Source organism: Sebastes umbrosus, chromosome 15 (genome assembly GCF_015220745.1).
Source record: "Sebastes umbrosus isolate fSebUmb1 chromosome 15, fSebUmb1.pri, whole genome shotgun sequence".
In the NCBI taxonomy this organism is placed as follows: Eukaryota; Metazoa; Chordata; class Actinopteri; order Perciformes; family Sebastidae; genus Sebastes; species Sebastes umbrosus.
In genome coordinates this window covers 15699292-15715936 of record NC_051283.1, presented here as the reverse complement: position 1 = coordinate 15715936, position 16645 = coordinate 15699292, and the positions used below count along the sequence as shown (strand labels likewise).

The 16645-nt window shown below is 36.5% G+C and overlaps 2 protein-coding genes across 14 annotated transcripts in view; both read right to left on the bottom strand.

The window, feature by feature from the left end:
• Positions 1–3553, bottom strand: part of LOC119502815 (progranulin-like) — a 3715-nt gene extending 162 nt beyond the window's left edge. Inside the window, exons 1-6 of the mRNA XM_037794020.1 lie at positions 3390–3553; positions 2974–3123; positions 2563–2859; positions 2246–2419; positions 716–862; positions 1–409 (exon numbers count right to left, since the gene is read on the bottom strand). The exon at positions 1–409 is cut by the window's left edge and continues 162 nt beyond it. Of these exons, the coding sequence (XP_037649948.1) occupies positions 281–409; positions 716–862; positions 2246–2419; positions 2563–2859; positions 2974–3123 (897 nt within the window). The 5' untranslated portion in view covers positions 3390–3553 and the 3' untranslated portion in view covers positions 1–280. The remainder of the gene's footprint in view (positions 410–715; positions 863–2245; positions 2420–2562; positions 2860–2973; positions 3124–3389) is intronic.
• A 1736-nt stretch (positions 3554–5289) lies between these two features.
• fam133b (family with sequence similarity 133 member B) lies at positions 5290–15852 on the bottom strand. Of its 13 annotated transcripts, XR_005210179.1 has the most exons (13): positions 15677–15852; positions 13137–13234; positions 11180–11258; positions 10921–11061; positions 10797–10829; positions 9946–10017; positions 9413–9511; positions 9210–9251; positions 8397–8489; positions 6998–7048; positions 5907–6007; positions 5713–5819; positions 5290–5597 (listed from the first exon to the last, which is right to left on the bottom strand). XR_005210179.1 is itself a non-coding variant. In XM_037794022.1 (12 exons), exons 1-11 carry the CDS (start codon positions 15698–15700, stop codon positions 5912–5914), a joined length of 828 nt encoding a protein of 275 aa, XP_037649950.1. In that variant the 5' UTR covers positions 15701–15852; the 3' UTR covers positions 5290–5819; positions 5907–5911. The 13 variants fall into 13 exon arrangements, 9 of the variants coding, with proteins under 9 accessions (XP_037649950.1, XP_037649955.1, XP_037649952.1 ...); XM_037794022.1 differs by having other exon boundaries at positions 5290–5819; XR_005210181.1 differs by having other exon boundaries at positions 5290–6007; positions 6893–7048; positions 15677–15850.
• Positions 15853–16645: the final 793 nt, after the last annotated feature.

The following is a 16645-nucleotide window of genomic DNA, read 5'->3' as shown; positions in this document are numbered from 1 at the left end:
ACTACCGCAATGGATAAAAACTTTTGCATGAAATCTAAGCTGGTTACTAAAAAATTTATGTTTACATCCATCATTTGTGAGAAGCACTGCAGCATAAAAAAACACTCATCTGAAATGGAATCCACCTTGGATAAAAGAAATAATCATTTGAGGTTGTAAGCACATCATTCAGCCGTCATCTAGGTCTGATGATGATGCATTGTTAGATTTGATCTGAAATATGTAGCCTACCAAAATAATGGCAAAGCTGTTACAGTGCAAAAACTTTAACAACATGCCCTCAGACTGTTTTGACGTCTTCCTGTGCTCCTGAGGGGATCTGAGAGTACCCTTTATTGCATGACAGGGAGGTGGAGTCGCATGTATATCCATAATCACAGCAGTGACGACCATCTGCACAGCACTGGCCCTGAATCAGAACAGGTCTTGATGTTAGAAAAAATAGTACTGACTAGTAAAATACTGCAGTAAAGGTGATACGCAGGTGAATTTCTAGGTTTACATTCAGAACAAGGACATTGAAACTTATGTCAGTTGCATCAGTTTGTGGTGTTTATGATGTAGACAGACATGAAATTATGCTGATCATTTAATTGTTCTATGCATTACACCCTCTAAACTCCTGTTTGTCTAAGCACTTTTGCCTCATTGTTTTCCCTCAGAACATTGCACCATAACATCATGATGGATTTAATATTTCATGCACAATCCATACCAGTTTGTAGGGGCAGCAGGTCCAAGGGCCGGTGGGGCCTTTTTGGCAGCAGGTAGTTCCTGGTTTGCAGAAAAAGGTGGGATCACAGCGAATGACTCCGACCTCAGCGTTGCCGCCACTGGCTTCTGTCACAGCTGTCATTGGTGTCTGCAAAAGGTACACACAAACTGACCATTATACCCTGGCTATTAATATATTTAAGCATGAATACATATTTATTTTCATATTAGATAACTAGTCATCAAATTTTTTTTGAAATGAGAGATCTTTAAATGATTTTAATCGCAAGAATTTGTCTATAATATTAAATATTCATAAACTAAACAACAATCAAAATAAAACCTGCAAGAGCTTTGGCCACTTGGCAGCAATGGAAACAGGAAAGGGGTGGGCTGTAAAACCAAAACAATATCTAAAACAGTGGTTCCCAACCTGGGGTCTGGGCCCCCCTTAGGGGGCGCCAAAGATCACAGGGGGTGTGCCAGGATTTGTCTGCTCTGGGGTGGTTAAAATTAGATTTGCTCATGTATAGCTAAAATTATAATAACACACTTAATGGATAATTAATACAAAAGCCTGTAAATAAAACTATTTAAAAAGATATATTTCCTACCGAACAAAATCTAATGAAATATTCTGCTTCAATCCATATTTGTTGGCGTTTAGCCTTTCAAAAACAACATTTTCATTGCGGTCAAAAAACGCAATTTGCTCTCTTGATTGACGCACACAAAGGGAGGTCTGCACCTGTATTAAGCAATCTGACAACACCATCAATTAAATGACATTTATTTAACCACATTAATAAACGTTACCAAAAAAAGATCATATTAAGTATCTGCATTCGCTTGGCGAATACGTCAATCATCAATTTATTTATGTTGATGAAACTGACGAGTTCTATCCATTAAGAAAGCTGATTTAATTTGTAATTTCTTTAGAGTGATTATGAGAAATAGGCTGGGAACCACTGACCTAAAAGATGCTAAAGCACTTTGTAGAGCTAAGTGGAACAGAGAAGGGAGATGTGTAATTTCTCTGTATGTTTTTCATTACAAGGGAAATCTTTCACATTGATGTAGTCATTTGATCCATTGTTAAAATAAAAATATTGATTACAGCACTTTTAAATTTAGGGGAAAAAACACCCTTTGGGTATTATTTGTTAAGATTTTTATCAATCAAGACTCAGGCCTGCCAACATAAGCAAACAAACCCACAACTGTTGTCACAGTTGGATTCAAATGATGCTAAATCCTGATTGGCGCACGGAAGGATGTGACATCACTCTTTTCCAACTAAGCCATGCCCACTTTAACCCAGTGAAAAAAAAGCCAAGACAAAAAACAAAATGCAATGTGCACTTAAATTGTCTGAAAATTGTGTATTCATGTAGGACCCCATCACTTATAGTAAGAAGCTGATTGAAGAAACTGGCTTTCAGGGTCTTTAGTGCTTTATGTGAATGGATGGTCATTCAGATCCCAGGATTTATACACCAAAAGGCACATTTACTGTGATTTGTCCTACCTCTAGCAAGGTGCTTTGGTCTTCTGGAGTTGAGATGAGAGAGGCAGGGACTGAAGACAAACTTTGTTTGGGGGAGAAGGGATATCGCAGGCCTTGCCTCACACAGTATTGATAAGTGACGTCACAGTTGTAGCCATAAGGACAACAGTGGTAGCCATCCAGACAACACCGGCCCTACAAGTTACAACAAGGTACAGGTTATTTGTTACATGCGCAACAATTACATTCCAAAAAACTTGAGTTGCAAGCTTTGACTTATCATAACAATAATGATTCATTGCAGTCGTTATTGTGCAAGAGTATGCAGGTCAACTCACATGATTGTACAAGCAACAGAACCAGAGACCGGTTGGGTGTCTGCAGCAGGTAGTGCCATCGGGACAAGTGTTATAGATGTCACAGTAGACAACTGAGCTCTTTTTTTGTTCTGGCACATGGTTGTTCTCGAGCTCCTGGATGGGAAATGCAGGTAGAACAGGAGTGCTTGGTTCCTCTGCAGCCTCCTTCGTCACCATGGGTATCTTCATCCACGGCTCCTTCTCACACATCTGGGTGACCTGGTTACAGCGATACTCTGAGGGGCAGCAGTGGGCCAAGTCAGAGCAACACACAGCCTAAAGACACGTGAATACAGACACACAGACATTAAGGGAGGAAGATTTGCACCAGTTTTACAGACAAAAATGTTTTAAAAACAACAGGTCAAGTTACTTTATGTGTTAACTTACATTTGGATACGGACAGCAGCTGTACCCATGACTAGTCCTACAGCAGGTGGCGCGATCGGAACAGACATTCCCGTCTGGACATTTGACGGAGCAGGACGCAAACCCCCACACAAACACTCCCACTAACAGCCACAGAGTTATCTTCAACATCTGCAAAAGAGTATTAATATAAAATTAATTTGAATCAGTTACATGTGACACATTATGTGCAGTTTCAGGAAAATTCTTCCTGCATATTTTGTTCACAATCTGACTTAAAGGTCAAACTTCTACTGCACAATCACTCTGCTCACTTGCTGCAACTTTCAGTTTCATTTCAGCCTAAACTAGGAACTTACTTTCACTCAAAAACATCACTGATACATTTATGCCAAGAAAGGATTTGATGCAGATTTATACTTTTTATTATCACTTACCTTGCAAGTGAAGTGATTCGAAAGCTTCCTGTTCTACTGTACGTCTCACAGTTTCCTGAAGTGAACTGACACACTGCACCTACTTTATATGGCAGATCAGTCCCTCCCACTGACCGAACAAGTCTGGAAGTCAAACTGTATCTCACACCCCCTGTGTCCTGTGACTGTCAGATTAGAACATCAAGTTTTCTGCTAGTTCACATCCACTGACCATACTTGGATTTTAAAAGGAGGGTTTGATTAATCATTGTATGAGGCTGCAAACACACACACTGCAATGTTTAAACAGGGAAGACTTTACATGCTCTCATTAACCTTTGAAACCATCAGCATCACAAGACCTGCCTGTAAAACCTCAAAAGTATTGATGCTACATGGATGGAATTTTTTTTTAAAGTAGGATGTACTTTGAATGTTTCAACCTTTATTCTAATATGACTTTTAAACTCACAGTGGGGGATAGAGCAAGAAGAGCAAGTTTTTAAAAGATATGAACTACTGTCTTACGTAGTTTAATACATAGATGTGGAATGTAACTCAAGTAAAATTAAGCACAATTTGGAGGTACAGTATGTGTACCTTACTTGAGCATATCCATTCTCTGCTACTTTCTACTTCTACTCCAACAGATACTGTACTTTTTACTCCACTACATGTATAGTTAATGTGCAGATAAAGATTTGACATACAAAACATATGATCAACTTATAAGACGGGAAACATTGATAAACATGAGACTAACCAACACTATGTTAAGTAGTTAAAATAGACTACACGTCAACCAGCTACATTAAAGGAACAGTGTGTAACATTTCGGGGATCTATAAGAAATGGAATATAATATTCATAACTATGTTTTCATTAGTGTATAATCACCTGAAACTGAGAATTGTTGTGTTTTTGTTAGCTTACAATGAGCCCTTCATATCTACATAGTGAGCAGGTCATCTTCACGGACTTCGCAATGTTGCGTGAGCAGCAGAGTGCAAAACTGTGGTACCAACAGCCGCCGTCTGATTTCTGTTGTTCCTAAAGTAGTGTTATTATGGTAAGGATGACCTCTGAGCGGAGTGGCTCACACTACAGTAGTCTTAGAACAGGAGGAGTGAGTGGAGGGGTACTCAGTTGGTTGCAATCTGCAGCCGTACCACCAGATGCCACGAAATCCTACACACTGTCCCTTTAACATGTTACCTACATGTTAATGCAAAATAAATGATAATCCAACAATATATAACAATCTGAAAAGGGCCATTCTTCCTAATGAATGCCTCTACTTTTTGATACTTAAAGTTCATTTTGATGATATGTTATGTACTTTTGCATTAGTTTTGAATGCATTTGTATTGCAGTATTACTTTTTTAAAGTAAAGTGTTTGACTACTTTTTCTACCAATTAATGGATTTCTCTTTTTTAGAAGTCATTGGTAGTATTAGTTCACTCTTGAGTCAGAAACATGTGAGCCCTAACTGAGGTAAACACAATGGGACGTGATGGCATCCAAGTGGGTTGGTTATCTACTTGTTGATAGGCATTAAACAAGGCAACTGGGTCTGCAACCCTCACCTATTATTAATTATTGTTTGATCCTGTATGTTACATATGTTTAGTATGATATGCTGCTGTTTAATGGTAGATTGTACGGCGTGAACCTGTGACAAAATGCAATAGCGGAAGTGGAACTGAGGTTTAAATTACACATAATGAGTTTGTTACAGTACAGCAGATCCCAGTACGTTTTAAGGAAGTGAGACTGTACAGAAGTAGATTTGTAACCGTTCGTATTTAAAGTGGGAAGGGCAACCACGAAAGCAAATCCAGTGGGTTAAAGGTTGATGGACCATATAAATATGATTTGTGTATATACTGTATATAAAGGTTGTAACTAAGAAACAGCAATAAAGGCTAAAACAATACTTTATTAATGAATTCCCATTGTTTATACATTTACACTGCAGTGTGACAATTCATCTATCGGAACAATTATCCCTTGTATAAATGTTGACTGTGCAGCTCACATTTCTTATCGCAAGTCCAACTTCAATATGAGGCTGGCGAGACATCAGTTCTACATGCACGACGCAGGCACTAGCATGACAGCCTCATCTAGCAACTAGAAACACAAGATGTCGGGTATGAAACAGAGAGAGCGACTCCGAGAGGGCCAGCATACTGAAGGTGGAAGCAAGTGCCAGTCACATTGAAATCTCCGAGATGAGGTGGGGGGAAAAAAAGAATATGAGGAATTCACTTCAGTCCCGTCGTTGAAAGAACAATTATCTACAAAAAGCGTGGTGACAAAAATCAACAGAAGATATGTACCGGTAGTTGCCACTTAGAGGGATGGGTGCCTCCCTCGATTTCACTCCACTCACAGAACCCCAGCATTACAAGTCTGTAGATCTCTTGTTCAAGCGTGATGTCCAAAGCTGGATGGGAGAAGTTTTCAGAGGTCAAAGGCAAAAATAACACTACTTGTGAGCTGTCAGGAAGATGAGAGAACCGTAAAGCTTTACGGTTGTTAGTCGAGCTCCGAGTCTGACTGAGATGCTGCCTTCTTTTTCTTTTTTCTGCCGTGTTTCTTGTGCTTCTTTTTCCTCTTCTTCTTGGATTTGTCCTGTGAACGTAAAACATTTGACATTTGTGTCCAAGTCTTTTCTCTTAAATTAAGCATAGATTCCACAGTTGGATTATCAATAATGATTTGTTAGGAAGTGTAGAAATAGCTGCTTTCTGGCAGAGTAGACACTAGTGGCGCTTTCACAAGCCAACATTTTGTCCCGTTTAATACGGTTTGTTTGGGCAGTTGTGAACGCAGTAATCGTACTCTGGTGTGGACTAAAACAACCGGTCCGAGACAGCTTGTGAGAGGTTGTCTCGGACCTTTTCCAAGCGAACCAAATCGCAGGCTGTCTGTATGGGCATTTGTTGAGATGGACACAGGTAAACGACAGGTTAACATGAGTGGGAGAGGACTGACCTGGACTTCTGTAGAAGTCTGACGTTTGTTTGACATCTAGGCCGAAGAGAACATACAGAATATGCTAAATAAAGTCTGCAAAAATAGTGACGTTTATAAATATATTTGAGATAAACTGGAGAGGGGGGATTTTTGCGCGCAGTCGATCAGTGCCAAGTCAAAGTGAAAAAAAAAACTTCAACAGCAATATGTCAAAGTCCGCGATTCCCTGCATAGAAGTGGCAGCTCTCGTGGCGAAAAAGATAGATTTGCTCCTTTGTACACACCCCTCAGCAAATTCATTTTTATATTTGGTCCACTTTAATTTTTGCAGTTGGTGAAACCGAACCAGACTAAATACAAAACAAACCAAAAGTATCAATTTCACTCTAATTCGGGCTAGCTAAACGGACAATGGCTTGTGAAAGACATATTGCAGCACCCTCGACAGATGACACTACATGCTGGTTCTGTATTATGAAGATGCACTTCATGTACACCTGCCTGTCCTGAAACATTTTTCAACTCGCAATTAAATCTTACCTACTTACTAAAGTCATACATTGCTGACATTAGTCTTTGCTGTAGTCATGAGATAAGCATCTGCCTCACATCAAACTGTAGACTCTAAAAGGAAGTTTGTCTCACTGTGATTTTCTCCTTTTCCTCGCTACTTCTCTTTTTCTTCTTGGCTTCAGCCTGAGGGAAGGAAAAGTTGACATGAGACCATGGAAAAAAGGGAAGTCTCACCCGATACTAAAAGGCCCCTTCATTGCAACACTTGTTTCACAATTATGGTACAAGCATCTGCAAAAGCAGTTACAGTAGGTTCACAACTGAATTCACAAGGTCATCTGTTTCTGAGCCAGATCGTTTCCTTCTTTACTGTTGAGCTAATCTGGTTAGCATGCCCAATTTATGATAAGTCGCTGTTACCTTTCCCCTTTCACTCAAGGTTTTGCCGTGTTTGCTCAGTTTCACAATCAGTTTCACAATCATTTTCATCCAACAACAGGGCTTGAAAGGAAAAACAAGCGGATATTTGGACTCATTAAGCCATTAAGGTGAGGGCTATATTTTTAGAAGGTCATGGTTCACGTGTTATTGATAGTTCAACCACCTTGATCACACTCTTTACCACTGTAGTCACTTGCTCTCACTCTCATTCACTGAGGTGCTGCATGCAGTCTGCCTCACACGACGTTCAGAGTGACAGTTGAGAGTTGAACTCGCAGTAGCCGTCAATCTGAATGGGTCAACCTGAGGTCGCGGTTCTCTTCCTGATTTAGGTTGAATGGAGGACAAACGCTGCCAGTTTTAGGTAAATAAGAATTTTTCAGTTAGCGTTTATCAGACTCCCCATAAAGCGTGACAGACAGAAAGCTTGCACATCTGGACGAGTGAGAGAGCGAGTGAGCGTACGGGGAGAACTGAAACTTATCTGTATCTGGCAATTGTGTATTGTAACTGTGTGTATGGTTTAGTAGTTAAGATTATAGAATGACACTGTGGATGGGAGTCTTGTGACTGTGACAACCAGAGATTAATCTGTCAGTCTCATGTGAATGGGTCCGACTCAGAAGTCTGACTAACTTATACACTACTGTGAATCTGACTGTCTCATCAGATGCTCACCGTTTTGACATGTTTGACCGGCCAAAGGCCTATACTGGTACACTATAAGGTTCTGTTATTATTTATAATTAAACAAGGCTAAAATATCAAGTGTCTTGTTGACTAAAACTGGACTATGAAATGTCTAATGTTCTCTTTGACTAAATATTTGAGGGATGAAGTTGAATAAATTTGATATTTAAGATAATTTTCTTCACCCCAAATTTGAATTAAAAGAGGAACTAAGAGCTAAAAGCGGAACAAAGAGGAGATTTTAGGTGAAAGCTTTTATTATCGAAGGTCTATTAGGGGTGGGAGTTTTTTTTTTTAATGACTGGTCTGGCTTTCTTGTAGTGAATAAAATTGTCACATAACAGCTATAAGCGGCGAAAGAGATGCGTTACATCTACAACCATTTAAGAATAATACTTACTACCTCTTCCCCCTCAGATTCTGCAGAGGACTCTGAGGATGAGTCTTTATAAATTCGCTCGGCCTTCCTTTTTCTTTTACGGCTCTTGTCATCCTGACAGACAAAAGATTTACATCACAATTACGAATGCTTTATATCACCTAGACTCAAAAGTGTTCGACTCAATTTGACTGGCAAGAACAAGAGACAAGAAATGCGATAAAAAAAGCATCACATATTTGTGGAAATATACACAAGGTCAAAAAGATTACAGGGATAATTTGGGTGTTTTTGAAGTGGGGTTGTATGAGGTACTTATCCATAGTCAGTGTATTACTTACAGTAGATGACGGTCGGCACGCCCCCAGCTTGGAGAAACTGACAGGAGTACCGACACGGGAGCAAAATTTAGAACACTTTCCCTTTATCTTGCCGTCAGACAGCCCTTTCTGACAGGGAACTGAGCTGAAAGTTAAACGTATCTATGCTCTCTCTTGTCTCTTCAAAGCCAGCAGGCTGAGATGACAAAAACAGTATAGATACGTTTCACTCTTAGTTCCACTTCACAGCATACACTTAAACCGATATTGTTTTTTTTAGGTGGCTAAAATAGGTTTTGTTGCCAGCCCCGTTCACAGCAGTACATTGATTTGCCCCGTTGCTGGTACTCCTGTCTGTTTCTCCAAACTGGGTGCGTGCTGACCGTCATCTACTGTAAGTAATACACCTACTATGGATAAGTACCTCATACAACTCCACTTCAAAATCACCTGTACTATCCCTTTAACACCATCAAAAAATGTGTTAAGTGGGTTACTGAATAAGAATAGTTACCTTATCTTTATCCCCTTCTTCCTTGATTCTTTTCTTTTTCTTCTTGGGAAGAAAAACAACATCTAGATTAAACACTGGCATTTAAAAAAACAAAACTTGATGTCATTGTAATGTAGGACAACTGTTTGACAGCACATTTTTAAAACCAGAACCTGATTCTTTTGAAGTGTACTGAAACAAGCTAGTTGGAAAAAAAGAAAAACCTTGCTTTCCGCATCAGACTCTTCCTCTGAGCTGTCTGATGCTCTCCTGGTGGATGACTTCTTTCTCTTCCGCTTTTTCTTCACACTCTTCTTTTCATCCTGTATACACAAATAGAAATACAGTCAAACCGCGTAATGCATTACGTGCAAGACAATTTCATGGAGTTGCGGGATTGATCAGGGAACAGATCACAGCCTTCTTTTAATTGATCAGTTTGGGCTACATAACATCTAATCTATTTCTGATCAGTTGTTAACTGTAAACCAATTCACTCTCTCTATTCAAACACAGGAAGTTATTCTGAGAATTAACCTGTAACCGAGCACCACAAGCACACAACAGCCAACAGCAATCAAACAAATCAAATCAGTCAGGATCATCCAGCAGAGCCGGTTCTGAATAAGAAGCTTTGTCTCTATTTCAGGAGCACCATGCTTCTAAATTGCAGCTGTTGGATTATGGGTCACAAAATGTTTTGTCTTAAGTATTTGGCAATATCTAGTAACACACGTTGAAGTCTGTAATAACTTACCACGTCTTCAGATTCTGAGGAGGAGCTGCTGGGGGAATCAGAACTCGATGAGGAGGAGGAAGATGAAGAATGCTTGACCAAAACACAATGAAAGCAGGGTTCATTAGACTTGAGGTTATTTGCTTGTTTGGGAATTGGAACACAGTAAGAGACCATCTCAAGGCCCTGACACACCAAGCTGACAGTCGGCTGTCGGACAGTTTGGGGCCGTCGGTGAGCGTCCATAGGCCTAGTTTTTATTAGTTATTGTTATTATCAGAGAGAGAAATCACTCTGATTGGCTGTTCAGCTTAAACGAATCAGTGCACGAGAAGAGAAACGGAAGTGAGGAAATCAACAAAAAAAAAACGAGTAAAGTCAAGAGGAGAAACACAGAAGACTTCTCATTTTTCATCTTCATCTCATCTGATCATTCAATACATAGATATTTTCACAGCGACATGACCACATGGAATGAAGCTAAGTGGTGAGTGAGAGTGGTGTGAAAATGGTTGGCAAACGCTGCTTAATTTCATTTACGTATCATATCAACGGCTTGTATATCCACTCCTGAGTCTTCCGGTTTCCCTTTTTGAATGACGAATACAGACTATCGCCGCCTGCTGGTGTGGAGAGTTATTTCCTCTCACACAGGCGTAGAACGTACGTGGTAACTGGCCGTCGGCTGTAGTCTTTGCGGTGTTTTCGGGTGCAACTTAACAACCAAAACAAAGGCGACGCAACAGCGTCCATAGGCCTAGTTGTGATGTCGGGTTGGTGTGTCCCCAGCTTCAGAGTACAAGCAGACAGTGTGTGTGTGTGTCAGTACTGTGGCACAACTGGCCATCAAAATACTGGAGGTCTCTCCTCACCCTGTTAGATTTCTTCTTCTCTTTCTTCTTTTTCTAAACACAAATGAAAAGCCAAAGTCAGTTAATATGATGGTGATTTAAGAGTGAGATCATTCAAATGTCTGATGAAGAAGAGATAACATACCTCTTTTTTCTCTTTCTTCTCCTCTTTTTCCTTGTCTGTTGTCTTTTTGTCTGTTGTCTTTTTGTCTTTCTCCTTGTCTTTGTCACTTGACATGGCACCCATCAACTTCTCTCGGTTCTTTGCCAATTCTTTCCTCCATTTCTGAAAACAACAGCAAGTATAATGGACTCATTACTCTTGACACTCATAGCAGGGATTGCAAATAATATGAAGAAAAAGACGGGTATCATTATGGTCAGTCAACATAATACAAACATACCACGTTCATTTTGTCCTCAAAGTCAGCCAGGGCTCGAGAGCCCTTCTTCTTCTTCTCCAGCTGCTCCTTTAACTCTTCCCTGATGAAGAGACAGTAAATCAGTTGTAAGACAATTTATATTGTAAAGCTTGTCAGCAGACGTCTGCCCAAACTGGAAAAAGCCCCTGTCAGCTGCGGCTCTTCATATCACCACTTCACTGGCGGCTACTTCTTTTAAAATCCCTTCCATGCAATGTTTAAGCTGATCGTCTACTTTTCATCAGCAAGAATTTACAGTAAACAGAAAATGCATAACTCCCTTGTCCTATTAATGTCCAGCATTTGTTTGATGAATCAAGATTCTTCTGTTTTCCTGGTATAATAACATATAATTAATTGAAGGCCCTTAACTAATACCAGACATGGGTATTTTATGTCCCCTTACTTTTTAATATTGCATTGAAAACACATTGCTCTTTGAGTAATGCAAATGGAAGTTTCATACTGAAGGTGAAGAGGAGCAGATAAAGACTTAAATGTGCCCCCTTGTGGCTAAGATTGGAGTGCATTTCATTTAAGATCAGATATGACATTTAACAAGATAAGATTTGATCCATGTAAAATACAGTGGGAGGAGAATTTTTTTTTTCAAAAAGGTTAAAAAACAAAACAAAAAAAAACTCTTAACTGCACAAATTAAAGCTGCAGTCGGTAGAATTGGAGAAAATATGATTAGAAAAAGTTATTTTTATAAAGCAGCCACTATATCCTGACAGTAGTGCATGAGACTAATGGCATCAAATATGAATAAATAATATGTTACTGCAATGCCTATTTCTCACCTCAAATGTTTTCAGAAACATCTTGTAGTGTACTGTTTAGCTGTAAAATGATAAAGTTTGTGACCCGGCAGCCATGTTGAGATCAGTTGAAGAAATACCAGCACCGCCCACCAGCCAGAGCACAGCCAATAGGAACGCTCAATAGGAACGCTCTCTCTGAAATGACCTGTGATTGGCCAGAGTCTCCCATCACGGGCTAGATCTTTTAAAGCCTGAAAAACAGAGCCATGAGGAGGTGCAGAAGTCTAGTTTTCTCCCAGAACACTTGAATTATAATACGCTGAAAGGTTATTATGGAATTTTTGCCCAATGATGCCAAAATATTCTGCCTACTGCAGGTTTCGTTCATATATTTTCATAGCAATATGTTCCTGACATAGATATATTCCTGACATAGATATATATTTTTTTCTCTCTGCAAGAACTGGAAGCTCTTTGCTTGCAGAAAGCAAATTATTTATGGACTGCGCTTTTTCTTGCTAGCAGAGTTTTGAATGTTTCATGGGGGGGACCAATAAACGTAAATACACAAGTAAAATGGTTAGATGATGCGGTTGACAGATGAATCTGCATAATTCATAATCAATGCATATTGGGGCTATGAAAAAAACGGCCCTTATTTTACACACATCAAAGGACCTTCCCCTCTGCTCTCAATCTTCTTTGGTAGCTCAGTTGTGAGAGCACCCTGTCCTGGAATAATGCTGATGTTGCAACTATACTGACTATTCATTGGGTAAAACGCTATCAAAAAGGGGGATAAACCTATCACTTTTTTGCTGCTGTGACATTAAATTTGAATAAGCCAGTGTCATTCAAATTCTCTACGCAGGAAAATCCTAAGGATGCATTAAGGACCAAGAAGTCTTAACACTAAGATAGCAAGTACAAGTGTTATTAAATCAAATCGTTTCTTTATCTATCTTATCCCAGTAGACAAAGTGCTGGTTCTGGCTGTCTGTAGGGAGAACCATGGACTAGAAAACTGCACATCCTCCCAGCAACAGTATCTTAAACGGCTACATTGAGCTGCGATATTGATTGACATGGTTGTAACATAATTCTCAGAAATAAGAGTTCATTTTTGTTACCAAGGAACAAATATTTATATCAGGGTAGTAAGGAGGTTTACTCACCATGTTGGTCGAGGTCTGCTTAAATAATCTTGTATAGTTGGTCCGGCGTTATTTGCCGGTCCCCTGGCTCTTGCAGCAGCAATGGGGTTAATGTAAGCCTGGAACAAACAGAGGAAAGCATTTTATACCCATTTCTAATGGAGGATGTTGGAAATACACCCAGATGCCAGATTAGTAGGCACTGAGATAAACAGTATATAGTTCTACAACACCAACACATACCCAATTTAACCAGAAAAAAAAAATGGAAAGATCTCTAAAATGAAATGTAAATGTATTTTGACCCTGAACCATTTAGTGCTTTGTAATAAACCAGCAGGAGTGTTCTGAAATCAATTCTCTGTAACCAAAAACAAAGGAATAACATTTATCCACACTTTCTTTTAGTTTAATAGGACCCTGCTAATGATTCACAGCTATATATATATATATATATATATATATAGACTCAAGAAGCAAAGAAAAATACTGTGCAACGTCACCACAAGATATTGAAAAACAAAAAAAAACAACTAGATGGTTAGTGAATATCTGTGGATTTTGGACTCTTGGTTGCATTAGTAGTTTCATATATTATATATCTGACATCTATCTATCTGATGATTCATCATTTTATTGAATCATTTGGCATTTTAGTTACACTTATTTATAAGCAACTAACCATCTAGGTTTTTTTTTTTTGCATCCACACACAGAGAAGAGTCTCCAAAAATAAATGAATAGATAAATAAATACACAAATAAATAAATAAAATAAAAATACCTTAAATGAAGCAAATGTTAATTTTGAAATAAATAAATAAAAATACCTTAAATGAAGCAAATTTTAATTTTGAAATAAATAAATAAAAATACCTTAAATGAAGCAAATGTTAATTTTGAAATAAATAAATAAAAATACCTTAAATGAAGCAAAGGTTAATTTTGAAATAAATAAATAAAAATACCTTAAATGAAGCAAATGATAATTTTGAAATAAATAAATAAAAATACCTTAAATGAAGCAAATTTTAATTTTGAAATAAATAAATAAAAATACCTTAAATGAAGCAAATGTTAATTTTGAAATAAATAAATAAAAATACCTTAAATGAAGCAAAGGTTAATTTTGAAATAAATAAATAAAAATACCGTAAATGAAGCAAATGATAATTTTGAAATAAATAAATAAAAATACCTTAAATGAAGCAAAGGTTAATTTTGAAATAAATAAATAAAAATACCTTAAATGAAGCAGATGTTAATTTTGAAATAAATAAATAAAAATACCTTAAATGAAGCAAATGATAATTTTGAAATAAATAAATAAAAATACCTTAAATGAAGCAAATGATAATTTTGAAATAAATAAATAAAAATACCTTAAATGAAGCAAATGATAATTTTGAAATAAATAAATAAAAATACCTTAAATGAAGCAAAGGTTAATTTTGAAATAAATAAATAAAAATACCTAAAATGAAGCAGATGTTAATTTTGAAATAAATAAATAGAAATACCTTAAATGAAGCAAATGATAATTTTGAAATAAATAAATAAAAATACCTTAAATGAAGCAAAGGTTAATTTTGAAATAAATAAATAAAAATACCTTAAATGAAGCAAATGATAATTTTGAAATAAATAAATAAAAATACCTTAAATGAAGCAAATGATAATTTTGAAATAAATAAATAAAAATACCTTAAATGAAGCAAAGGTTAATTTTGAAATAAATAAATAAAAATACCTTAAATGAAGCAAATGATAATTTTGAAATAAATAAATAGAAATACCTTAAATGAAGCAAATGATAATTTTGAAATAAATAAATAAAAATACCTTAAATGAAGCAAATGATAATTTTGAAATAAATAAATAAAAATACCTTAAATGAAGCAAATGATAATTTTGAAATAAATAAATAAAAATACCTTAAATGAAGCAAAGGTTAATTTTGAAATAAATAAATAAAAATACCTAAAATGAAGCAGATGTTAATTTTGAAATAAATAAATAGAAATACCTTAAATGAAGCAAATGATAATTTTGAAATAAATAAAAATACCTTAAATGAAGCAAATGATAATTTTGAAATAAATAAATAAAAATACCTTAAATGAAGCAAATGTTCATTTTGAAATAAATAAATAAAAATACCTTAAATGAAGCAAATGTTAGTTTTGAAATAAATCAATAAATAAAATAAAAATACCTTAAAAGATAAAGATATTGTCCAAACATGTTATGAGCTAACGTCACAGTTAGCATTGTAGCTTAGCAACCACTAATACTAGAGACTCGCTTTTTTAGCGTTAACTACAAACACGATGCACCAAATAATGAAAACCTACAAACATACATATAATGAAGAGCATGTTGTTGTATTTTCAAAAGGAGATGTGTATTAAAGGACCCTTGTCTAGGCCTAGCATAGCCTAGCTACATTAGCTCCAGCTAGCCTAGCCTAGCATTAGCATTTAGCATAACGTTAGCTTATCTTATAGCAGATATAATCAGTGGTTTCTCAGTTTTACTCTCATATTGTGTGACATAACTCACCACTCGATTGTCTCTCTTGCCCATGTCGAGTTAGTGATGGGGATCGATATCCAGAGAGAGAAACCATCAGTGCTAGCTGGCTAGCATCGACCTGGTAGCATCATCAGACTGAGAGGAGGCTGAGAGGCGACTCTTCTTCTTTCTGATGTTTTTTAGAGGTTGGTGTTGGATAACAACGATGTGGTCAATTAGCGCCCCCAGGTGGTATGGAGTGTAAACACCGCTAACACAATAGAATACAATACAATACAATAAAATGAAATAAAATGAAATGAAATGAAATAAAATAAAATAAAATAAAATAAAATAAAATAAAATAAAATAAAACAAAACAAAACAAAACAAATAAAATAAAATAAAATAAAATAAAATAAAATAAAATAAAATAAAACATAACAAAACAAAACAAAAAAAACAAAATAAAACAAAACACAGTAAATAAAATAAATAAAATAAATAAAATAAATAAAATAAATAAAATAAATAAAATAAATAAAATAAATAAAATAAATAAAATAAATAAAATCATGTAATTCTCTGACTCTTTTCTGAATTCTGGAAAACTTGCCCCGTTCACTCTTCTTCCCAGTTCCATTGCCTCTGCCACCCTTTCTTTAATCTGTGTTATATCAATATTAAAATAAAAATAAAATAATAATAAAATAAAAATTAAATTAAATTAAATTAAATTAAATAAAATAATGTAATTCTCCTTCTCTTTTTTGAATTCTAGAAAACCTGCCCCGTTCACTCTTCTTCCCAGTTCCATTGCCTCTGGCACCTTTTTTTCAATCTGCGTTATATCAATATTAAAATTAAAAAAAATAAAATAAAATAATGTACTTCTCCGACTCTTTTTTGAATTCTAGAAAACTTGCCCCGTTAACTCTTCTTCCCAGTTCCAATGCCTCTGCCACCTTTTCTTCAATCTGTGTTATATCAATGTAAATCTACTGTTACGGATATGTG